This window comes from Eleginops maclovinus, chromosome 3 (assembly GCF_036324505.1).
Source record: "Eleginops maclovinus isolate JMC-PN-2008 ecotype Puerto Natales chromosome 3, JC_Emac_rtc_rv5, whole genome shotgun sequence".
Taxonomy (NCBI): Eukaryota; Metazoa; Chordata; class Actinopteri; order Perciformes; family Eleginopidae; genus Eleginops; species Eleginops maclovinus.
The window spans coordinates 6677308-6703877 of record NC_086351.1 but is presented as its reverse complement, the minus strand read 5'-3'; the positions used below and the strand labels follow the sequence as shown (position 1 = coordinate 6703877).

At 40.7% G+C, this 26570-nt stretch overlaps 1 protein-coding gene across 2 annotated transcripts in view; it reads left to right on the top strand.

The window, feature by feature from the left end:
* Positions 1–9012: 9012 nt before the first annotated feature.
* Positions 9013–26570, top strand: part of slc9a1a (solute carrier family 9 member A1a) — a 29979-nt gene continuing 12421 nt past the window's right edge. The window contains exons 1-5 of one of the 2 annotated variants that reach the window (XM_063878915.1): positions 9013–10028; positions 19057–19529; positions 20584–20834; positions 22161–22378; positions 24080–24282. In XM_063878915.1, coding sequence (XP_063734985.1) covers positions 9743–10028; positions 19057–19529; positions 20584–20834; positions 22161–22378; positions 24080–24282 — 1431 coding nt within the window. In that variant the 5' untranslated portion in view covers positions 9013–9742. The remainder of the gene's footprint in view (positions 10029–19056; positions 19530–20583; positions 20835–22160; positions 22379–24079; positions 24283–26570) is intronic. The other variant, XM_063878916.1, reaches the window with a different exon arrangement.

The following is a 26570-nucleotide window of genomic DNA, read 5'->3' as shown; positions in this document are numbered from 1 at the left end:
CTCCTTCCCTGTGCTGTGCTGGCCTGCTCTTCCTGCCTCTGTCCATGTAGTATACACCGTACGTTCACAGGCAAGGTTACGCTTCACATTCTCCTTTACTCATAAAACAATTCTTCACATTGTAACAGTGGGTCTATAAACCAGTTTAAGGCATGCCCCAATAGGTCCCATAGCTCCCTTTAGTACAAACCCGCTGTCTCCCAGAAATAGCGCCCTGCATATTTTATGATGACTTTTATTTTTGTCTTTCCTGAACTGAAAATGGGGTGAAGACAGAGTTGTGTGGCTCTTTCTGTGCAATGGGCTGCTCCCTTTATAGACTCAATGGTCACTGCATGTTTCTCATGTGGTTTCAGTTTGCGGCACAGTGGCAATGAACTCTGGTATTGACTCGTCATCCTGAGCTGACACAGTGGCAGCGGTTATGTGACCAAAACTGAGAACTGCTTGACTGATTAGAGAGGATGACAGAGGATGGTGACATATTTAGCATAGCAAAAGTAAATGACAGTTTACTTAAGAGTAGCAGTGTTTAGAAAGAAATGCATTGTATCATGACATAGTGACCCAAGACCGTGTGTGTGTGTGTGTAGGGGGGGGGGGCGGGGTCAGGGAAAAAAATCCTCTCTATGTAAATTACAGCTTCCCTGCCCTATCAAAAAGCCTCTCATGATGGGCAGGAGAAAAAATGAATTTCAGCTGGGAACAGCCTGAATCTGAAAGCTGCTAGAAATGACTAGGTTGGCTATGTTAGCTAGCAGCAGCGATCACATTGTCAAAATGACCCAATAAATATGAATATTTTGTTGTAAATTGGCTAACTTTATAATCCCCAAACATCCAAAAGTGCTCCAGTCCCTGCTGTGTGCATCAGTCTTTAGAGTCCCAGTTTCTGTTGTGTTTTTAGCTCCTTGCTGAGTGTTTTTATTTAAGTGTTCTGTATTTGCGGTGTTTGGTTTATGCAGTGATTTATTTAACCCTGTACATGTTTCATCAAGTTGGGGATTGTTTTCTAAATGCTGTGAATGTTTTTTCAAGTTGGTGAAGATGTTTCTTCATTTACATGTTTTTTGGCACATTTGTGTTAAGCATTGCTTTTGAAAGTCCATCTTGTTTCTCCTACTGAAATCTCCTCTTTTGGGCCGTGGTATCGTGTTTGCTTAGGGTCGGCCACCATGAAATCTAACCCACTGACATCCATTCACATAAACAATTACAATGTAGAGACTTTATGCATTTTCAAACTTAAATCACTATGTTTTCTCAATTGAGACCTCACACATTTTAACATCTGCCTACTGTCGCTTTATTCACTATTATATACAATCTCTCTGAAAAAGTCAGCGCTGTGAAAACAGTGAAGAGTCCAAATGACGGGTTATTCTGTTTAATAACACATGAAAGAGGAACTTCTTGTGTTGGTAAATTATATATGGAAACTGCGGTGGTGAATTACAGAGCCGCCATGTCAAGGTACATGCTGGAACATCTCCTCCTAGCCGGCTGCACCTAGATGAGAGGATGATTTGTGTTCGCGCTTGTCGGTTATGAGTCATAACATCGTTAAACGACAACAACTCTGTGAGTGGCAAAATGTGTATGTGTTTGTGGGTGTAGTGTGGATCTGTGGACTGCAGCAGATAATGCCCATGGTGTGCATGTATTTGGATTACAGAGAGAACACATATTATTGATGCTCTTTTATCTCTTACATTCTAAATGTTAATATTTCTCAGCCTGTAGACTGATATACGGCTCATATCACAACTGACCTTGGCTGGTGCAGCCTGAGTTAAACCATTCACTGTCTCCCTCTCATCCTCGGCCTTGGGGATGAAGTCATAACTCTAGCAGATGTTCTCTAGCAAACATCACTTTGGAATTAAGAGAGCCCTCTACAGGTCAAGTAAAAAGCTGACAAATTGTGGCATAAAACTAGTCTCAATAAATAATCCTTCCCTAAAATAATTCTGGTATCTGGTTCTGGTATGTTAAGGCGGTTAAATGACAACATCAGAAGCAGAATCCAGTTTTTCACATACAAAAAAAATTGTTTTGGTGTATTGGTGCAAATATGCAATTAAAGAAATTAGAGAAAGGAAAATACAATAAAATATGAATAAAAAAATACTATTAAATAAGCAGATTCATATGGAATAATTATACAACCTATGTACAACACATCTGAATAAAAATGTTAGCTGGTCAGTGTTAAGAGATCCAGTAGTCGACATGTGAGATGCCTTTTCACTCAAGTACTCAATCTATGCTCAATACATCTTCATGTGTGTATACAGTAAAAAAAAACAACCTCCAAGCAGATTTTACCGCCTGCTTTGAAGTATAAAGTGGGTTCCCTTCTCCACCCCCTTCACCCTTGTCTTTTCTTTCTGGGTGGTGCCAGATGTGACCTGGGCAGAATCGCTGAGCGAGCGCACCTTTCATGGTAATGAGGTAAGAGTTATAGTTTGCCCCGGAGCCAAAAGGTCTGTGTGGAACAAAAAGAGAAGAACACCTTGGAAACCTCGACCTGACAGCTCAGAGCAAAGTCTGGCTCTGTGCACCAAACAAACCTTTATTGAAACAGTGTGTGTAAGAGTGTGTCTGTGAGGAAAACAACATGTGACGTTTCATTTTGGGTAAGGCCACATGGCTCCCATCTGAATTTGATTCACACTTCTAAGATATAAAGTGCATCATTGCTCAAGTCTGTCCTCACTAGAGGAATCAAAGCCATTAATAAACCACTAGGACAGTTAATGAAGACTATTTTAAACAGTTGTTATTTTTACTTTTCACCCAGTCATAGACTGTCTCTCGACCTATTTTACCTTACTTTCTACATACATGTCTCCTTTGAGAATATGTGAACAGAGATTGACCTGCATGCTGTGTCATTTTATATTTCCAGGCTGATGGCACCACCTTCAGGCCGAAAGTCGTATGTGCACATTTCCGGAATTTCACAATTGCAAGCAATGACATGTGGTTGACTTTAGGAGGTGGTGCTGCATCATCGCAAGACATTTTGAGTGAGTCAGGGCTTTTTTTCCCCAAAAAACGTCTTCTGCATTGAGTTAGGTGTCATTATTAGCAGGCAAGAGGGTGAGAAGGAAGGAAACAGAGGTAGGAGACGTTACATCACAAATTAAACAGTGAAACCAAGAACTCACACACACCACGTTCATTCAGTTGGTTTTGAAACTTCCTTATTTGTTTGCTTAATGTCCGTATTTCTCGTCAATTGTTGTCCTAATCCATTTATTTCAAAATGCATTTCAGCATCACTGAGCTGGGACTTGCAATTTGAACTTAAAACCCCCCACTAGTTGACCTTGATTAAAGAGAGCAAGACAACCCCACCCACATTTCATAGTGACTAACAGAGTACTCCAATTAATCATTGCAGCCATATAACAATGTCAAAGTCTCAATGGACTGTTTAGAAAATCAGAATCAGGGTGGTGTACAAGAGGCCCTCTAATTTACGCTATAGGCTGGTGAGACTCGAACTTACCCCTCCATCACCCTCACATTTCCTTAGCACCCATGTGGTCACTGCCAACAATGCCACTTTACACATAAAACTGTCACATTTCACCAACCCCCCACATGGGTGAGAAAATACATGCTCTACTGCTAGTATCCTTTACATGCTCAAATGCTCATGTGGAAAAGCATTCACCAGTAAGACCCACCAGACCTTTTAAAAATTGGGCCACTGAACACTGCACAACATGTACAATCAGAAAAAATATAACTCCAGTTAAGTGGCTGTACATATTTCGAAAGAAGAAACTCAACACTTTCACTCTCATATGTGTGATCACTGAGGCAATAAAGGGAGATATAGAGGGAGAGACATTAACTCTGTGTGCCCAAAATGTAAACTGTTCATACACATTGAACTTTAACACTGCTAAACGTTGGAATGAGCAGTAGACATTAGACAGTTTTTCTGCTTTAACACTCATTTTGTTTACAGTAAAAGTACATTTGGTGTTACCTTATCTCTCACGTACCATAATAGATCAATAGACATAGGCTCCTCAAGATTATATGTAATACAACATATTGAGGGGGACATGACTTTTATGTATATTGATTATCTTCTTTGTACTTTTGTACTTTTGTTCATGTACCAGCATACAGTCTATGTGTACAATGTATGCAATTATATAAATGTGATTTAATTTTTCAAATAAAAATGGGCCTCGTGAATTTTCTTTTTTACAGATATATTGCAACCTAGGTAGAATATGTCATGTGTATGCCTGGACAAACTCATTTATTTGCTTTTATATAGCTTTTAATGTTTGATTGGTTCAAGTACTTGGTTCATTATGGATTTTTTTGAATACATTATGATTAACTATGTAATTGACAACAAATCTATTTGTTCTTACATCATAACTGTTGGTCATTTCACAATTATTGCTTTCAACAGTGCATGCTATTGCCTACAGTATGCTGCTGAAAAGGTTGTGTTAAACTAGTCATGTCGCTTCTGAGCAGCCACTGGATTACACCAGAGATATTTTGTGGATCAGTGTCTGACTCTTGGTGTGCAATGACCACATGGCCATAATTATGAAAATGTCCCTTTGCCTACCCTTTAATCTAAGAATTATACCCTGAGGACACCAGTGGTCTGCAGGAGCTAATGTATACTTATTAAGCATGATGGGATCTGGCATTAGTTAGAGCAGTGATGCAATGGATGAGAGGAAACGGGGGTGAAGAGGTTTGTGGCAAAGGGTCCTGTGAGAGAAAGAAAGAGAGAAGCAGAGAGTTGGACATTTTCCAGATGCCTCAGTCAAAAGTGACTGTTTGCCCAGCAATCCAAAAACACCACCTCTGACACAAGCTGCTGTAAGCGTGCTTAAAACCGTCAAAATATGTTTGGAATAGTCCCTGCTGACAGACACTCTGTCAGAGCTTGTCATCATTTGCACAGCTTATACCAGGTGGCGTCATGTGACCGCCTGATTGTTTTTTAAAAGTTTTATCCCAGATTCATGCTGGGTCATCATCAAGCAGGGGCTGACAGCTCTGGATCCTGCGGCTGGCCTGTAATGAGAAGACATGCTGCTAAAGTCAGGAACACATCAGAGATTCAGACAGATTGTTTCTGTGTATGGTTAATTAATTTAATCTACCTGTATTAAATAGGAAATATATGAATAGTAGGATTTAGGTTGCCATCTACCCTGATGCTACCTGTCGGTGCTGTGCAATTCTGAATATGATTCAACCCTACAGGCTTTACGTAAATACAAACAAACTGAAAAAGCCACAAAGCTTGTCAATTGCCTTGTTTTAAAATTGGAAACAGTATAAATTGCATTTAGTTTCTTTTCCTGTGTTGAATTGCTGCCTGGCAATAATTGACTTGTTTTGCTCCACATGTAATGGTTTGTGGGAGAAGACACAGTGACTAACTCCATGCAGATAAAGGCAGAAATAGGAACTACAAAGTGGACATACAGTATGTCCAGTTTTTTGTGAGTGAGCTGTACATGTTTTGAATTTTTGTAATTGCAGTTTAGTCTTCCTTTACTTAGTGTGGACTTTCTTTAGCTTCAGGAAAAAGAAATAAAGCCTCCCAAGAGCAAATAAGCGTTGCTTGGTCATAGAGTTCAATATAAAATGTTTTGCCTGATCTTGGATGGATACAAAGCTTTCAACATGAAACTCTTTTTTCTTCAGGCTGGATTTATTTTAGAAACAGTACAATTTATCTTTGAACAAATGGCCTCAGCTTTAGGGTGCCAAGCTGCCTTGAGCGCAGCATTGAACCAATGGGACTTGGTTCATTTTGCTTTGAAGCACATACAGTATTATTTTTTGCTAAAAGTAGTATTGGCATGCCTTTAGCTCTGTTATTCTGAGTAATTTCCTTCATGACCGCTGACCAAACCATCATGCCCCCTATTATTTTCTGCAAGGTTTTGATGACAATTGGAATCATGTTGTAGAAATCTTGGTTCCTGCAGCAAAGCTCATGGCATAACATTACACCACAACACAGCTGAAGGAGGCTGTGTAAGTTATAAATTGATGTGTTCCAACATGGACTTTACTGAGTTACCATCTGTTTTGCATTTGAAAACTGGTTTGTAAAGACATGCTAACGCAAACGTGTTCTGTTGTTACTGTGCCATGTTTATAAGTACAGCAATTACCCTGGATATGGATAGAATTAAATTAAAGAGGAATACATCTGAAATAGTTGTTCTCCATTCTCATTGCAGAGAAAGAAAGATACCTTTGACCTTTGTTCATAATGAGATCATTATCTTAACAAGAGAAAGAGACACCACCACAATAAACTTCAGATCTGAAACAAAAGTCTAGTAAACTTACAAGATAAAAGTAACAATATCTGTAGCAGCATCAGAATAACTAACAGCCCAAAGTGCAAATAAAGAGCGCAAACTGCTGCTGATTCTGTGGACATACTGTACTGTAATGGCATTGGGGCAAATTTCTAGCATGTAACTATAATCATGAATACTTCAGCTCAGTAGGCTCCCCTCTCATTATTTCTGTGGATCACGAAATTACTTACATGGCCTGACTTACCAACAAATGTTGAAGTGTAAATTTAGCTGTCATTTGATAAGAATTCGTTCTAACATAATGAGTCTTCTTAAGGATTACAGACTGAAATAAATACAATCTTACTTCATGCAGCATGAATAAATTGTTGTTGTCTTATTGATCATTTAAACAATGCTGACCTCATAACAAATGTGATTCAATAAATCATTCATGTTTGCCTTCTTTCCTGCAATGGCCTGATACTGTTGCCTCTCAGCTGACTGACAGTATAATTAAATACAACAGTCAGTATGCATCCTTAAAACCCCCAAATGTTGGAGGTCTGTTGATCTAGAGTTATCAATTGTCCAACAAGGCATTGCAGAAAAGAAATGGATGGTATACTCAGAGCTGAATAATATAGAACATTTTATTATACACTTTGCACGATATGAAAAGCACAATGCTACTAAATACAATAACAATATCCGTTTGTATTCAAGTTTTCAAACAGGCCATGACCATGTGGTATTGTACCAGCAGGAGCAAACCAGAATACTGAAACTAGAGCTGTCAGTGTATAAAATGAAATAGGGACATGTTTATTAGTGGAGCTGTCTGCACATACCACAAAAGATAGCATCAGCCACAATTCAAGTTTATCGGAAGTTTCCACTCAACACCATGCTGCAATATAAGGCGGTAAAATAAAAAAAAACACCTTACCGTCATAAAGATTGATAAGACATAGACAGAAATGATTCACGGCACAGACAGTTTGCCGCCTAAACCCTGACTGTGGCTTTGTTTAAATGTATGTGTTGTGCAGCACACTGTTATCAACACTGACCATATCTTATTAATACTGCACCCTGGATCATTAAAGAGACTAGACATTATCTAAGGCATATTTGTTTAGCAGTTTTGCCTCAGAACAATTACATTTTGTCTTCTAATCTCTTGTCTTACACTCCAGAGAGCAGCTATTTGAGCACAAAACTATAATCAATGTGTCTCTCAATTGGCCTAGTTGTACGTAGAAACACTTCTCAACAGTTATGAAACATTTCATCACAGTGGAGACGGACAGATTGTCTGGATTTGTTCAAGCCAATTAGCTTTACAAAGACTGATCTTTTTAATGTTCAATATAAATGTGTCTACCAAGTGTTTTCTTGATTAATTACTTAGTCTATTAAAACATGCTCATTACAGTTGATCCAAAACCCAAGGGTATTCCATTTACTATCATGCATGACAGAAGAAAGCAGTAAATCCACCCTTTTGATGCTGAAATCAGCAAATGTTTGTACTTTTTGGATTATAAAAAAACATAAGCACTCTCAAAGACAGCTCTGGTATTGGCACAAGGTCAACATCACTGGTTTGTATAAGCCTGTAGTGTCACTTCAATACAAGCAACCCTTCAAAAACAGGGGTTTCAGGTCAATGCCTTTGTTAAATGGATGAATAGATTATATGTTTCTAAATCTGGAAGGCGTGCTTCCACCACAACGATATGTTGAGTCATAATTTTAAACTTGTAATTCAAGTACTTTTCGAGGCCACTCCCATAGCCACACAACAGGAAACAAAAAAACTCACTATATACTAATTAGTTTGCTGTCCTCCTGGTTCAATAAAGCATGGGTGTATCTTTGATCAATAGGTTGAACCTAATCTCGGGGCCCTGGGCGAAACTGACCCCAGACTTCATGGCAAACACAATGTCCTTTAAGGATTTTTACAGCCAGAGTACTGTAAATTTCTGTAAATGTATGCACCCCCACTCCTCTTCCTGTTATTGTGAATATCACTGCTCATAATGCTTAATTAAGTATTCAGATCATGGAGCGATCTGATGTCCCTCGGCATCATTTTTATCATCTGAGATTAGGAAAAAGGCACACGCATATGGTTATATTTATGTGATTCGTGCTATCTATAAGGGCTGCATATTGATCCATATGATGACACTTGTGTAACTGGCTTCTTACAGTCAACCAACATATGGTTGATGTTTTCAGCAGATCAGTCACACCACACCAATAGTTAACAATAAGCCAGTTAGTGTAGGTTTATTGCGACAATGGTAAATCTTTGCTGACAGCCTGGTTCTACAGTAGGCTACTCTAGTTAAGTGTCCTTGAGTAAAAGATACTATAAGCTCTGGGCTGTGGTCTGTAATTGACCTTTCACCTCCCTGTGGGAGCTAGAGTGACTCGAATCCATTTGAATTCAACAGTATCAGATTACTGCCAATAACAACCGGACAAAGCAAATCACAGGCAGCAATGGATGTGTATCTGACGAGTTTGTTTCAGCAGTTTTATTTTGTTCATATTATCATTCTTACTCAAGCTACACCTTAACCCTCCATTCCCATAGGTGTCAGTATAGTCGGCCATCCCACTCCCCTTCCACTCCTCCTCCTCCCATCCACCAAACCTCCGCGAAAGGGTGTGCGTTTTGAAGGTTGTATGAAGCTAAACACAAACGCAGACAAGACCATTCACCACTTTTCGTTTGACAACCCGTGAAAAGCCACCGAAGGCTGAGCAGAGAGCACACCCCAAGTCCCCCCCACTGCATCCTCCTTCTAGGCTGAGCCTCGACCAAGGTCTTGTCCTCCCCTGAACACGGTGGTGGGAATTCCGCATATACGGACACTTATATCCCAAAGTTGAATTACATAGTCTGCGCGGCAAAAATGCAATGTGACAGCGGTGTGGCTTCTCTTCAAGGTCAGTATCTGAGCACCGCCGCCTCACGGACGTGTTTCTCGGGCAGTCGGAGGGAAGAAGAGGCGTGGAGGGGGATGCCGCTGTGCCTCCAGCATCAACAATGACATATTTCACCAAGGAGGACATTGATAGCCACTGACACAGACACTTGTCAGACACTGCCGTAAGAAAAGAAAGGATAGTCTTGCTTCTTTTACAGCACATTTGTCTGCGTTGTTGTAAAAACATATTCAGCATTTTTGCCGTTTCCTGCTATCTCACAACGGCCTGTGTCACTGTTTACCTGGCTAGAGCAACAACGCTAAAGTGAAGCTAGTTAGTTGACAGAATGGATGTTTGATTCGGTTTAAGCCAAACAAGTTGTATTAAACTTCCTTGAACTTGTTTGGTTTCCAAGCGGACTTTCAAACTATTCATATCTTTTCAAATTACATCGCCTTGTGTCGCTCAAAAACATGCCTTCGAGGAGAGATTCACACAGCCCGGCCGGGAAGAGTTTACTGGAGCGGGGGCTGCTCCTGCTGATCGTGTTGGTGCTACTGCAGGGCTCCGTGCTTCCCCTCGGAGCTGCTAGCTCTCCTGATACCAGCCACAATGACAATTTGGACAACCACCAAGTGACGGATGAAAGGAATAACTACACTAAAAAGCCATTCCCTGTGCTCGCTCTCGACTACCATCACATACAGACCCCCTTTGAAATCGCATTATGGGTCCTGCTGGCTTCCTTAATGAAATTAGGTGAGTATCATATGAATGTCACGCATGCTTTGTTGCTTGAAGCCCTGCATTTTTTGTTCAGCCTTTCCAGGAAATGCTAGCTAAGGGATTAGGTTATAGGTTTGGCCACAGGTGTAGTCATTGCAGGTTGGTTAGCACTGCAGCCAGATGCATAATTACATGCGTATAAAAACAAACAAAGGTGGAGTCTGTTTTATCAGACTGCTCCTTGGATCAGAAGCACAGTATGTTGAAGAGAGGAAATATGTTAGAACAATGATAATTTAACTGATATAGTCTTATTGGGCTCACAATGAAGATTAAATACCTATCACTGTACAGTTTCAGGATAGTCTCTGCCAACCAGGTCACCCTGCAGTGTGTGTTCTTAATAGCAATTACATATGCCACTGGTATGCATGCTGACATAACAAGTTGGACCAGAATAGCTCAATTTACTCAGCTACTCGATGGTGAATCTTTTATGCTGGTCATGCCGTTTACTCATCAGATCTGTCAGCCTCATGTGCAGAGGTCCCGGCATTTTGCTAGTGCTGTCCTTACGTGATGACTAAGCGGCTTGGTGCAGCAGTCTGGATGTCAAACAGCAACTACTTGGCTAGTTGTCAACTCCGGGGAACCTTCTGCTATTTTGAGCAAAGGCCTTGAGGCATTGTCATAAAAGATGTCTAAAAAGTGACATTTAAGTTGAACCACTTCATTAACTACTTCAGTCCAGTTCCTCACTTTCCTCTGTTGCTCTAGTCTCTACTGTATCCTCACACTTTATTGCCCCTTCTTTCCCCACTCGTTGGTACTCTCCTTTCTTTCCTCTTTCTTTCAATATACTGCCCTTGTTTCTCACTCTATGCCTCTTTGCGTTGTGCTTCTCACACAACACTGCATTGTCACCCGCTATATTTTTCCGAGAGCCAGCAGCTTGTCAAATTGCCTGTGACACAGGGGCCCTGACTGAGCACCAGCCTGTAGCCAGGGAAGATACTGCCTTACTGTCTGGGCAAGAAGCCCAGGGTCTCCAGATACAAGACAGGCAGAGAGGGACCACCTGGCTCTCTGATAGGACGCAGCTCAAGGGCATGGAGTGAGAATGAGAGATGAGGATAAGGAGAGAATGAAGGTAAGGAATGATGGAAGTACAGCAAGCAAAAGGCAGGTAGAAAAGAAAGGAGGCATCATGAGTTTGGCCGCTGACAGCAGCAGACATAAGTGACCTTAAGCCTCTGATTTTCCAAGGATGGCTGAAAATGGGGTGTGGGTAATTTAATGTGACTGCTACACGGCTCAGCCTCCGCACAGCGTCTGATTTATGATTCATGATACTCATATTTTACAAGCTCAAAAGCATAGCCACAGTCAATTTATTTCTTAAGCAACCCTGTCAGTGTGCATGGTGCCTTTTTATGTTATTATTTCTCTCACAAATACTTTTTCTTGGCTGGATTATTCCCTGTGTGCAAAAGATTTTGACATAAATCAAAACCCAGAGGATGTAAATTAACTTAGAATATGCTCTAACATTGCCAAAGAAGGTGACATGGTCCTTTTTATGAGATCTCTTATTTTGTATGGCTCCTGTAATAAGGCTTCATGCCAGAATCATACACAAATAACTATTCTTTATCTTAGTATTTGTCTTTATCAATGTATGACATAAAATACTATAAAACCCTGATAAAGTGACCCACTGTGTTAAAGAAAAGGGTGTCTTTCAAAGGTTGAGCGGCTTGCTATAATCGTGAAGAGTGAAAGTTACGAGGTATTATCTTATCTTGCAGTCTTTTTCCTTGTTACAATTTAATTTCCTGTAGTATTCAAAGGGAAACTCATAAACAGATCTTAGTGTGCAGTACAATGTTTTAGGAGGTTATACTAATAATAGTTTATGGACTCATCAAATATCCACCAGGTACCAACTTGAATGTTGACCTTTCAGTTTGGTCAGATCTGATTATATTCACTAGTAAAACTTGTGGGAGTAAGACACACCTTTTTGTAATTGTCTTTGTGTGTTTGAAGGTGCTTGGTACCAGTATTCCGTACTTTTATCAGATCGCTGTAACATGTATTACACGTATAGTTAGCCTCAGCATCCATTTATAATTCAAAAATCTCCAAACAATTTGAAGAGAAGATTTATTTTACACTATTACATACAGTGTAGCTGTTATCCGAGTATAGTTTTTGTTAAAGTAAAATAAGATGTACCTATATTAATCCCGGTGGGGAAATTCGAGGGGGAGTTGAACTGCAACCTGAACCTTATTCCTATGCTTAAGAGTAAAGAAAAGGGAGAGAGTATCAGCTAAACAAAGGCAAAGTAAATGAAAAACAATATTTAGCTCCTTTTTGAGGCTATGATATGGACTTTTTTAAACAAACATTTTGAACTGAACTGATTATTATCAACGCAGGATTTGTTAATGATTAACTGACCTGTAGTATTCTTAATTTCAGGTTGCTACAGCACAAAATGACAGTATCCTTTACTCAAATCTCTGAAAGAGAAAGCTGTTCAGTCAAAGTAGAAGTACCTACAGATCTTTGTAGAACAGTCAGGTTATTGGTTGTTCTCTGTTTTGTCCGTTATACGTACAGTAGATGAGGAAGTGACATACAGGGAAATGCAGAAGACTTTACACATACATTTCTGGGTCGGCATGGGTTCACTCGGGTCAAAAGGTATAGTAGTGGGCGTATAAGTGCAGATTTTGAAAACATGAACTGAGAAAAGGGTTTCTGTGTGAACGTTAAATAAAGCACATATTGATTGGGAATTTAGTCTTTGCACTTCCTTGGGCGTTTAGTGTTAAATATTGCTGTAACGTTGTTGTGTTACCTGTGTTCCAAGCCAGTCTTTTTTTATTTCTTACACCTAATGAATTGCAAAGCTGTAGATTGTGTTTGTCTTTCTAATTACAAGACATGATTATGACCGTAAAATAGATTTTCTAAGACCAATTACTGCATTAGTAACACAGTTTCATCAATGTTGCAATTGTTAAGCCCGTTTGTATGCCCAGTATATGGTTCACCAAGACACCTGCACATAGATTGCTTTATCAACAATTGATTGCAACAAGGGTGGGAGACATATGCGGTATCACTAAATTGAACAATAAACCACCAGTATACTGATTCTTGAACAGAGTGTGTCCTGTTGTTCAAAATTCAATCAACATATTTGGTAATGTAATGCACATTTAAAGCAGTTCACCAGAATAAACAAAGTACTGACTTCATCTTAAATTTGCAGCGATATGATTCACCCTAGGAAAATTAAGGTAAAACTACATTTGTTAGGTAGAGTCCAAAGTTACAGGATTTGTTAATCCCATTAGGAGATAAGGGCCATAATATTATCTTTATCAATAAAGCCTGTGAGGGAAAGATTAGAGGTATATCTTTGGAAACCACACCCTTGGCAAAGCTTCAGTAAAGGTTTCTCAGGCTTTACATTTTATCTTGAATGTCTTGGTGTTCTTCTTAATGAAAGAAATGTACAGGCTGAGAATCTTACAGATGTTTTGCCGCATATTTAACGAGATGATTCTATATATAGTCGATGTCCAAGATATTAAAGTCCATTAAAGCAACAATGAATATTGATTGGTTTGATTGTCAGCCATTCTCTGCATGCTTCACAGGGTTGCAAGCAGTAATCACCTTTTTAGCTGTCAGAAGCGAAGAATATAATAGCAATTAGTGGTGGCCAATGACGTCGATATCTGTTTCAAGGGTAGATCCAGGATTTGAGGTCTCCATGAAATGAGGCAACTAGCAGTAAAGGTGAATCAGCTGGTAGTAACTTCTTATTTTGTGCCCCTCTGAAGCCTAAAACTTTCGTACCTTTTCAGTGTACAGTACTCTAACAGACATTTGAAACCGGCACTAATTATACTCCAATCAGAAGCTATAGTGAAAGATGTTGCTTATTAATTAGGATAAAACACATTATTAATTATGGCAGTAACCTGTGTGAGCCGGTAGTATTGTGCATATATGGCGACAGGGTTCCTGATGAAATATCCCAGTCACAGGACATTTCTAATCATTTAAACCAACACTAGTGTTGCAAAAGCACCTCGAGGAGCACAGCCATGTGAATCAAATCATTCCACAATGACTCATATTGACTTTTTTTGTTTAAAGAGCTCTGTTGGTAAGGCAAACACCAAATTAAATAAATGTGTTTCTGTAAACACCGTATGGTATGTGGGTGGAAAACAGGCTAACCAGTATTACATCTTTTTGAAAAAGAAGGAAAGACGTATCATTGATAATCTTTTTTCTTTATCTAAGTAAATGTTTAAATATTTTCTCTCTTTTGTTCATGCTTGGTCCAGCGTAGTTTGGTTGCCAGCCGTGTACAATTAGTAACCTGGCAACAGGACACAGTTCTTGGCGTTGGGAATGATTGTGTGTAGCAGGTACCAGGCGGTGCTGACACTGGGTACACATGCAGGAGTGAAAGAGCTCTTACCCTTTGCTGCTTTTCAACAACCTTGCTGCATGAACACTCCCAGGGGGGAGTCAAGACACAGCGCCTGCCATTATTGACAAGAAGCCAGGATGAACCGCCTGATCTTAAATTTCAAGGATCTGCGGGCATTACAATCCTTTCATAAGTTTCTTCTATTCAGCGCACTCTGTCAAACATATGTCTTGACAGCAGGGAAGTTGTGTTCTGTCAGTTGTTCTTTGAAGTGTGCTGCCCTCCTCTTCACTTATCTTATCCGCTCTTATGGCTCTTCACTTGATGAGCACTAAAGGCCATTATTGGAGTCATGCTTGAGAGACTTAGGAATGTGTTCACAGTCACCACCTTGCCACCAGCCTAAGTTGGACATTTAAATTCCCCTTCTCCAAGCTTTTTGTACCGGGCCCTGGATGTGTTGAGATTTCTTACATTTAGAAGTGTCCGTATTGATACTGAAATTGCTTTTCTGCTCATTCTCATCCTTGTTACGCATAATGCATAATCTCCACTTGTCCCTCCTGGTCCTCCATGAATGATAATTGGTCATTTAGAGTGTCGTTCTCTGCTCGAGGTTCCAGCAGTAATCTGTTGAATCCATCCAGTCAGGACCTGTGTGCTCCTTTTTGTCCCCCTCAAGGACTTCACTGCCCATCTTTTTTATTGAAGTGTGTAAATGGCTTTCTTTGCAGAGCTTGCTCATCCAGAATGATTAAACATCTTCTGCTGGGGTTAGCCTGAGACTAAATTGCTATGTTATGAAATATATGAACTTTTGTAATGTTCAATTTGCCACGATAACCTTGACAGGAAAATCCCAACAGGTTATAATTGCTTATAAAAGTTTCCATATGACTTTCAATGACTTTCATTTTTATTGCCTGATTGTACTTTTTAATGCCAGATCACAGGGCTGCTATTTATGGATCATGATTCAGGGAGTAAAGGCTCAGAGCCAAAAGCACCCTGGCTCAGGTCCTATAGTTAAAGTCACTGGTCACACTTAACACAAGGGATCATGGGAGTCCTTCTCCTCTAATAATACCCCCTCTTAATTTTCCATGCCACCGTCTGGATCCAGTTATACATGTTTCTTTTTCTACCGCTTTGATGTATGGGAACTTCTTTCGTTAGTCCAACAGAAACATTGCGCATGAGCGGAAGTCCTCCCTTTGGCTCCTCAGTGGCTCACTGTAGATTCAGTTTTGGGTGTATTGATTTGTTTATACCCTGTGGTAGTAGTCCATGTGGGTATTGCTGAAAATATGCATGTGTTTCTGGTTAAGTTGTTTATTTGTTTCATTCTATTCTCTGTTTCTGTCCATGCACTGTAGCTGTTTTCACTCAACTATTAGGATTGAAGTACACAATGAGGCTACGAGTTATTCTTAGGTACATTTCATGAGTTCAGTTACTCTCAGTTTTAACCACTTGAGTCAGCTGTTACAGAGGATGTTTCCCCTTCCTGTTTCTAGAGCAGTGCAACCCCGCTGCCCGATATCATACATATGCAACACGTTTGCTCACAAATGTAGAGCACAAGGCCCCTCGAGGTCTGACGTGTAGCGGTAACTGCTCTTTGTTTGCAGATCGTGTTTCTCTGGATCCCATGTCACACCACTGTTGTTTGCATTGACATCTGCTTCCCTCGGGTCAACTTATAACAGACTTACCTTGTTAAAGAGAATGCTAAATGGATAGGGTCGCAGACATCATGCACATGCATGAAATCATTAAATTGTTTTCACGCATTTGTAATAAAGCAATGTGATAAACAGATATTGCCTCTCAGTTACTGGTATCATTGTGAAAAATACTGCCATGGGTTAAAATTTTCCTTCTGACGGCCTGTGATTGTTATCTTTTCTGTTCAGCTGGGAGCCAATTAGCTTGCTGGAGCTGTGCAGGCCCACCTGTGTGAGCCGGTGTCCCCCACGCCGAACAGAGATCTCTACAGTGTTGATGTCTCATACACTTAGACATATCTTCTTAATTATGTAACAGTGTCCATAGGGGGTTAAGATTTTGTGGACATTAGAGTGCTAAATTAGCCCTTATTTGAAACCTCCTGATAGAACCTTGAAGCACTTTTCTAAATAACAGAGTGCTTTGGATTGTGTTAAAACTAGCTATGGAATTCACATCCTGCTTCGAAAGCATTTAGGGGGAAAATGTTTCTGTTGTGTTTCCAGCAGCTATCACAGAATATCTTTGTTAAACCACCTTCCTGCTGACCCTCGGCGGAGTAGTGGGTGGTGCATGTTTTGTAATAAAGTGCATTGACATGAAAAGAGAACTCGCTCTCTGACATCTCGACGAGCGGGAATTAGGCCTCCTTAGACCGTAAAAGAAAGACCTCTTTACTATCTTTCCTCAAAGCTCCTGGGCTCCAGTCGCATGCAGCTGCATAATCCACAGACATGCTCCTGTTAGGTTTGTGTGCTGAAACACTAATAGTGTTGTCCTCAAGCTGCCTGGGTAAAAACACACATCCCCTTTCCTTAAATGTCCTGTATTCCCACAGATGCACATACTGTAATGGCAAAACCCTGCTATATTGAAATGATCTAATACAGATTAAATATATTTCCAGTTTGTATGTCTTTATAATTAATGATCTGTTTACTCAGTGGTAATTCTTATATACTGGCAGCATTTGTGCAAGGCCTGATCATGACATAGCAAACAGCTCATTAGTGAATATTAATTAGCTGAGCGCCACCCTCATTGTGCTCAACAGAAGCGAAGTGGAGCAGGCCTGAGCCGTGCCTGCCTGCCTCTCTCCGTGACTCCAGTGCCATATGGTGCTGCTGCTGTCACCATACACCCTTGTCCTGAGGAGCTTCAGCTTTTTAGCTCTGCTGCTTATGGATATTTTTGCATGTGTGCTTTTCATTCAAGCTTGTACCAGCTTCAAGGGTTAAAATGTGTTCATCATTTACATCTAAAATCATAAGGGGTGGTGGAAAGAATATTTACATGTAGTGGCTGTAGCTTGGGGCGGATGTGAAGAACTACATGGTGGCATGGATCAAATCAATCTCTAATAGAAACACACCCTTATTGCACAAATACAGGTCTTGTCATGTCAGTCACAAGGTCATTAAATCCCTTTTTGAATATAATGCAAAGCATGTGCCATTTCTCACATGAGCCATGTTGCACTTCACTATGAAATGGGGAAAAAGTGTCAAATTGACGTGGCATAAATATTTACAGTGCTGACAGAATATTTATTTAATGATATGCAATCTACTATGAGTCCTTCTCTACCCCTATAAGCTTGTTTAGCCTGTGTGAGCATGTAGCATGTTTCGGTTCATATTTCCCCGTGTGTTTGTGCCTCAGTGTTAATGCAGCATGCAGTCAGCTGCTACAGGACCAGCTGCAGAATGGCATGTCAGCGTGCTGCTGCAGTGTACAGTAAATAAAGCCGGAAAGACTTCACACTATGGGACACGTGCTGCTCTCTCTTTGAAGTCTTTCATCTTCTTTGGTTGACTGTTTATGCACAGGCTGCAGTTCCCGTCACATCATGAAACCGTGTTTTATATTTTCATGTGAAAGCTCACAGCAGCCCAGGAGTGAAGTTTTTTTCTGTTCACACGTTTACTTGTCAGACAAAAAGAGTGGCTTTTTAATGTCATTTGTCAGGCAGTAAGTGCTTGTAAAGCATAACATTAATCATTGTTCAGGAATCCTTCCATAGTTGTTTGTGCTGTAACTCGTGAGTCAAGCAGCCTCAAGCAATAGCCAATTTCAGAAGGGTATTTCAGTGATGTGGAACAAAGTGAAGCTGTAAGGTTCTCTTTTAACTTACAGCTTGTTATTATTTAGTCTTCTGCATTTAGGATCATGGCAGCCTAGACGTGCTGAACATGTCGTGTGAGATCTGTCTACGATAACCGTTTTGCATATCATTTCCATTTTTTCCTTCCAAGAATTCGCAATGCCATTGTTTTAGCTAGTCACACCAATAACTACACAACATACAGTGCGTTTGTTCTTTTCCCAGCCTACATCTACAACAAAGAACCACTGTTATTATGTAAATTCCCTGTTTAGAATATCAGTTCTTTAAAAGCGTTCTTGTTTTAGATGGTAGTCAAATTTAACAAGAGATATCACGCAAGCTCTGACATGTCTGCACGGCCTACATAGAAATCTGAAGTATTTCCCTCTGCATTTCCTGCAAACTTTAGCGATGGAGAATACTAATCTCTGCTGTATTTCCATTGATTTGCAAAAACTTCACATGCACTAGCTATTCCTTTCACCCAAGTACTCAGTTAAGTGTGGTATGTCACAACTGATTGCTCTTCTAATGTTTTCCTTGGCTAGTATTCAATTGAGCAGTTGTGTTTGTTTCATTTAGTTGGAAAACCAACGGGTGAAATTCCAGTTAATCCTAACATCACTCATGACTCAGACGGAGACAAACAAACTCTCACAAATACTGTTAAGGCCTATGGAAGATTCATTTCCAGGTAATTTCCTTCCTCCTGTCCCTATCCAAACATGCATTCTATCCCTCTGTCTCGTCCATTTTCCCAGGGTTCCACCTGATTCCTCGTCTATCCGGCATTGTGCCAGAGAGCTGCCTGTTGATCACCGTGGGTCTGCTTGTGGGGGGGCTCATCAAACTAGCTGGAGAAGACGTCCCCCCGGTGCTGGACTCCCGTTTGTTCTTCCTCTGCCTGCTGCCGCCCATCATCCTCGATGCTGGCTACTTCCTGCCCATCCGGCCCTTCATGGAGAACCTGGGCACCATCCTGATGTTTGCTGTGGTGGGGACCTTGTGGAACGCCTTCTTCATCGGGGGTCTGCTGTACGCTGTGTGTCAGATCCAGCCGGCCAACCCATCCATCCTTCACAACATCGAGCTGCTGCCCTGTCTGCTGTTCGGCTCCATCATCTCCGCTGTGGACCCCGTGGCCGTGCTGGCTGTGTTTGAGGAGATCCACATCAATGAACTGTTGCACATCCTGGTGTTTGGAGAGTCTCTGCTCAACGATGCTGTCACTGTGGTGAGTGAGCACCACAGGAAGGGTGTGGCTGGTAGCAGAGTATAATACGTCCCTTTATTAAGAGACAAAGCATTAATTGTTTTATCGATTCTCCAATAAGGTAAGCTGGTAGATAACAGGCAGCTCTCTGTCAAGAATACGTACGATATGCTGGGATGTAAACCTTTGGTTGTATCCCGGAGGAGCTCCTATGTTATTAGAACAGCCCTAATTGGATGGCAGTTTTTACTCGGCTCTCCAGAGAAATATAAGATATTCCCCCCCTGAAACACATCATCAAGATATTTGTTTTACAAAGATGGATTCTTATTGACGCAAATTAAAATAGTTCAGTATAGCTCAGACGTCTTTCGTTTGTGTGCTGTTATCAGATTTCTTTCATATTAAAAGTACAAATATATACATTTTGTTGTAACCTTGGACTGAATCTGTCAACACTCAGCTACTGATCAACTGACTAGTCTGTCACCACTCAATTGTCCTCGACTCGCAGCACAGCAGCCGGCCTGTTCTCAAACGGCACCACTACGGTATAAAGTTACAGCGCTAGCATCATAGCATTGCCAGGCACTGACTTAAGTTTCCATAAGCTTTGTTTCTGACAGGAACTATCACTACACTTATGTAAGTTAATACTTTGCCAAGTATTTTGATAACCATGCTCATTCACCATGGGCCGCTGTCTCTCGGTCATATTCATCTAAGAATTTGGCTTCTATGCACGCTTTAACAAGCTAGACGGCACTGGGCCATCATTGGCACGGGCAGGTTTGAGTCGAGGCTCAACTGAAAGCTCGAGCAGAGCTCATCGGCCTTAAAGCATTTGGCAGTCATCTGCATGAGGATCCTGCATGGCATCACATTATGTCTGTCATACATGTATTCCCATAATGAGACTCTCTAGGATTTTTAGTCCATCATGACGTCTTTAATCTTGGTTCCTCTTTTGATCTCAGTCAGAGAATCAACAGCCACACGATTTTTTTTAAAACTGTCCCTCCCCCGTTGCTTTATTTCTAATAACTCTTACACTCATCTGCTCATCCTTTCTTAGGTGTTGTACCACCTGTTTGAGGAGTATTCAGGTGCTGGCAAAGTCACGGTGATGGACGGTTTCCTGGGAATCATCTCCTTCCTGGTGGTCGCATTGGGTGGCATTCTGGTGGGAGCCATCTATGGGATCCTGGCCGCCTTCACCTCCCGCTTCACCTCCCATGTGCGTGTCATAGAGCCACTTTTTGTCTTTGTGTACAGCTACATGGCCTACCTGTCAGCGGAGATGTTCCACCTCTCTGGAATCATGGCGTAAGTTTGGTTTCTATTGTTGTACAACTCAAATGTCCCTTTACAACCACTTATCTATTCCAAAGTAGTGTGCAATTTAGGATCGTCACCTTTCTTTTTTGACCAAATTTCAACAAAAAGCACTGACATTTCTAGAGTAAATTAATGAGTTTTATCTCATGTTTCATTTGTTTACCGCGGTTAACTGTTTTTGACACCACAGCACTTATCCAAGCAACTTTAGGAAAGATTAAAACCCCAGAGCACAAATCAGTAGTGTATGAATGCAGTAGACGTCTTGTAAATCCTGTTCTGAGACCATGCATGGTTAGCATTGTTTGTCCCATAGTCCTTAAGTCCTTTTCTATACCCTGTGAGCTCCTTTATACAGGTTTGATTTTTACACATGTCCAGTGTGTCATGCGCTCTCTAGGAAATACTCCAGCTGTTTCAGCAACATCCCTCTTGGACTACATGTTTGTAGTATGTTGATCTTTCCTCAGTGATGAGATGTCCCGGTCAATATCAGCCTTGCCACCTAATGAAAAATCTATATATAACAGTAACTTAGCTGTACACCGCGGCACATTACACTCTGTATTCCCAGTGGTATAATAAATTCATCTGATCCCAACATCACTTTAACCAAACCTTGATTTATAAGCATCCCAATTTTCTCTGACATGCTGTTTCTCATCAGCTCCTGCAGTACGTTGCGATCCTTTATCTGTTTAAGGTGCTAGGAGTTATTGATGTTGCAGACAGGAAGTGATGATATACTGAGTCTCCCCTCTGACTCAGGGTCGAAGGATATGACGCTTCAAGGACAATCCTTTCTGAAGCCTGGGGCACTTCTCTGTCAAAACTAGTGGTGTTTATAAAGTAGATGTGAAACTGCCTGCTGCTTTGAATTCCTGTCATCGTTCCTCCAAAGCCTTGCAAACCAAACCAATATGGACATGGAGTTTGAATGCGGTTGACCGCTGAGCAGCTGCTGCAGCTTACTTGCCATGAATAGCATTCATTTCAGGGCCTCCAAATGTTTGACATAGACATATTGCCTGTGACCAGAATGGAATAGAGAAGTGGTCACCTGACACGGAGGAAGACATTTTTGTTGATTCCACATGTTTACAATATATGTGTAAAAAATATATCACTGTTGATGATGATTCATTCAAACCACAACTTCCTCCTTTAGCATTTAAATATGAATGTTACTTGGCTTCATACAACATTGTTTAGGTTTCAAGGTTTCAATTTAAGAGGACAGGCATAAATCTGGTTATCCAAATAGATGTTTGTTGATATATCCTAGCAGCCAATGTTCGAATCTTCTCCTTTCAGGTTGATAGCATGTGGAGCAACGATGCGACCCTATGTGGAAGCCAACATTTCCCACAAATCCCACACCACCATAAAGTACTTCCTGAAAATGTGGAGCAGCGTCAGCGAAACTCTCATCTTCATCTTCCTGGGAGTGGCCACGGTGGACGGACCTCACTCCTGGAACTGGACCTTCGTCACCGTCACCGTCATTCTGTGTCTGGTGTCTCGGGTCATAGGTCAGCTCGAGTGATTCACACAACTTCCTCAAACAAATGTAGTTTTGCCATGCTGGGGTTGGGAGTGTATGGAGGGGAAATGGTCTATCTGCAAAAGAGAAAGCGTTTTAAATCTGATACTTTTTCGGGGTTATCTCATAAAACACATTTTTAATGTGGTTTACTTTCACCACTTCAGATTTCAGCTTAAATTAAATGCCTTTGATTAGTTATTAACAGAGCTTGAATGCAAATCAAAAAGCGCTTCATATTAATTCTCAAAAGACATAAATGTATCTCTTTCAAGTAAGGTCTAATTTACCCAAAAGGGATATCAATGCGAGTAAAAAAGAACTTCTCAAAGAGGGAAGTGGAAGAACTGACAGGACTTAATGTCCCCACCATGTTTCATCACACAGCTGCCAGTGTGTGAAAGGGAAGCGCCACAGAGGATTTCCATGTTGACTTCACACATCGCCACAAGTCCTTATGTCGATGATTTATCATACTACAGTTAAGAGTGCTACTAGAGAGACGGAGAGTGATAGTGAAAGAATGACGAGGTACCTTCAGGCATGCAATACCGACGGGCAAAATCACAAGAAGAAGAAATGATAGCGATCAACATTTTTGACGGTCTGATCCAGAAACCTTTTGGTCGTGACTCACTAGGTTGATTCATCCTTGGCTTGGGCTACCTTTTTTTCAGTCAGATCCAGTTCCTGTAACTTCTCCTCTTTCATTATGATCATATCTCTCTGCGCCCGAGACCATACACATGTCAGTGGGTTTAATAATACTTCATTAAGGAGAAACATATTCATTACATTCTCTTATGTCAAGAATTTATTAACCCCTTATGAGCTTCACTAACCACAAACTCTCTGAAGACACTAATCATTTTACTGAATGCGCATGATTGGTGCAACAGATCTGGTCCTTGGAAAATGTGTGTTTTGATAGTAACAGGCTGATTTAGCTTCTAAATGCATATGATGTTATGGTTTTTGCCTCACAGCTGAGCTAGGAAGGCTTTACAGAATTACACAGTTTCTATTTGTCTTGTTGGCACATGTTAAGCGGCTGCAAATACCGTGAAATCCTAATTTGAATTTGCCCCATCATTTATTTCGTGGAGAGCTGATGAGGCTTTTAGCAACATTTACAAACCCAAATATGCTGTGACTGGATGTTTGTATATGCATGTAATTATCATGCATATCTTACATGAAACTATCTTGTGATGGGAAAAAGAAATAGCAGGTTTTTCACTTTAAATCACATTTGCATTTTTTGCATTTCTACTACTTTCAAAAGTGTTTTTTCATTCCTCCTGGCAGCAATTGGTTTCCATGTTCTTCAATTTGATATTATATTTAAATTGAACACTTTGCTGGAGATTGGCACTCAATTAAAATAACATCATGTCTGCAAGTAGAGAGGGCAGCAAAGCATGACCGCTCGTGACTTTTGGAGCAAAAGCAGATATGACACTTTAATGGACTAGCTATGTCAAGAAAGGGTCAACTTTTTTCAAGCAGGTTTTTACTGTTGTAATTATATCGACAGCCTGCTGTGAGAATCGTGAGGGAAAGCTTTATTGTGGTCGTTTTTAGCAAGCACTTGGGGTTTGAAACTTCTGGAGAGAACGCTATTTGATCTCTGCAGGTAGCATACACTCCCAAACCTGACCTCACTTTCTCATTTCTATGTCCTTCCCAGGTGTGGTTGGTCTGACCTACGTGATCAACAAGTTCCGCATCGTCAAGCTGACGACCAAGGACCAATTCATTATAGCCTACGGTGGCCTGCGAGGTGCCATCGCCTTCTCCCTCGGCTTCCTACTGGACAAGAATCTCTTCCCCATGAGGGAGATGTTCCTCACAGCCATCATCACCGTCGTCTTCTTCACTGTCTTTGTTCAGGTATGCAGTTATGTTGTCCGGTTTAAACAAACATCAGAAGGAGAAAACTTACAGAACAAACAATCGCACCGGTTTTAGTGAAACTTGGTTGAAGGATGAAGCATGGTTCAAGTAAACACCTGTTAGGTTTTGGAGCAGTTCTTAATGACTAGGCTGATACACAAATGATCTTTTACGTTCGTCAACATTGCGTATTCTCAATTTGGATGAAACGCCCTCTCAAGTTGTAAAAAATGTGTTGTCATACACACATCTTTGTAGCGTCTGTTGTTTCCCCATTATGACTTAAACCTCATGAACACAATCCAACTTCCCGACACTGAATATGGGAACCTCAGCAGCACCTGAATGCACCTGTTGCCTTAGTGAAAGTCTGACTGAGTGCATCTACAGTGCACCCTGCATGAGGTACCCACACTTCCACTTTATCTTACAGTGAAAACATGATTGTACTGTCGGTTGTATGATGCACTATTCCAAGTAAGAGACAGTAATTTATTCACATGTTTTGCTTGTTACCCGCTTATTTGCAATTGTCATCACCAACTATATTGGTTTGCAAAAAAGATCCTTTTAGGTGTATTTTATTTGCCTAGGAGGTCTAGTTTGAATATGCACTTGCATCACTGAAAAAAAACAATATATCTCAGAAAAGATGTTTTTGCTACCATTTATTCCAGCCTTGTGAATCTCGCTAATTTGAATGGTCATGCTGAGGATTGAACATCAAAGGAGTGCTCATGTATTTTCCAGGGTGACATTCAATGCTACCCTTAAGAAAAAATCTATATTACTATTTCTTCTTGAAAAACAGCTCCAGCTGGTTTAGGAAAAATAATTTCAGCTTCTCCTTGAAGTAAGCTGATAGCCAAACAGGCAGGTGAACAAATGAATGCATCAAATGTAACACATGTGCATAAGGAATGCAAAATAGGGTTTTATGTGGAGAAATGCTCCTCCTGTATCTCACAACATACAAAAAGGGTACATGATGGTAATTCCACACACTCCAATATCTGTATATTTAGCACCATGATGTACACTAGCCCGTTCCCGTCACCTGAACCATCTTTCAGTGAAACTATAGGAAGATACTTGGATGACAAGTTGAACCTCATTGGAAGCAGCTAAAATAAACCCTGCAGACATGTTCTCTCTCCTCAGGCAGGATCAGAAACATGTTTTATTCATACTGCTGGATCCAGAACTGCAGTCTGATGCTGAGGCCAGGGGAGGGAGGGTGGAGGGTAGAGGTCCCTCTCGCCTGCAATGTGAAGATAGTTAAAGATTCACTCTGACACTGGGTGTGGGATTGAGTGTGTACGGTTAGAATACTAACTAATTGCCTCTGGGCTGATTGGCTGGTCAAATTGTCTTCTTAGTTGTCATTGGTCATTAAACCATGGTTAACAAGATTTCACAAACTAGAGTAATCTACGGTTGTTTCAGACATTTGTAGATTATATTTCCCCCACAGAAAACTGAGGTACGCACTATGGATGGAATACTCTTTGGAAGCAAGCCATCTTTAATGCCACTGCATGACTCAAAACTCTGTTCTGACATTTGCTAAATACCACTGCTTGGCCTGAAGTAGCACTGAGAACATTTGAGAAACGGGATTAGCTTGACATATTAACATTTCCCATGTTTGGAGGGAAGGAATAAATGTCATGGACTATCCTTATGTCATGTTTTGTGTGGATACATTGAAACGTGGTGAGGTGGTAAACGTGTAGGTTCTATTGGATGCCCGGTTGCAGGAATGCATAATTAAAAAAAAGTTGGAATATTCTGTCATCCACCTCATGCTTTTACAGTTGGCTTAATCTCTTTAAGAACCCAAATTATTAAGCTTTTCTTGCAGTCAGGCTTGAATATACACACACACACAGGATATTATTCAACAGTAGCCAAACATTAGGAAGACAGTTTTAGCTATATAAAATAAAAGTTGGAAAAAAGGACGTTTCTGTTAAACTTGTAACCTGAGTTGTTTGCTTGTCTAAATAGGAAGAGTGTTTGGGAACTGGTGCTTTACAGCCACCTACACAGGAACAAACACACTTGGTGGTGCATTCACTTATCACATGCGTGTGACGACCAAAATTCTCATCGAAAATATAATCACAGAGACAACCCTATCCAGGGAACAAGGGAAACACTATCTCATATAGTTTAGTTTGGTTGATAATACAAATAATTTCACCTCTTATCTTACTAGGGTGTGGTTTAGCATATGTGTTGAAGATTTAGATCTTTGAAGGTGATATCTGTGGCTTTGCTCT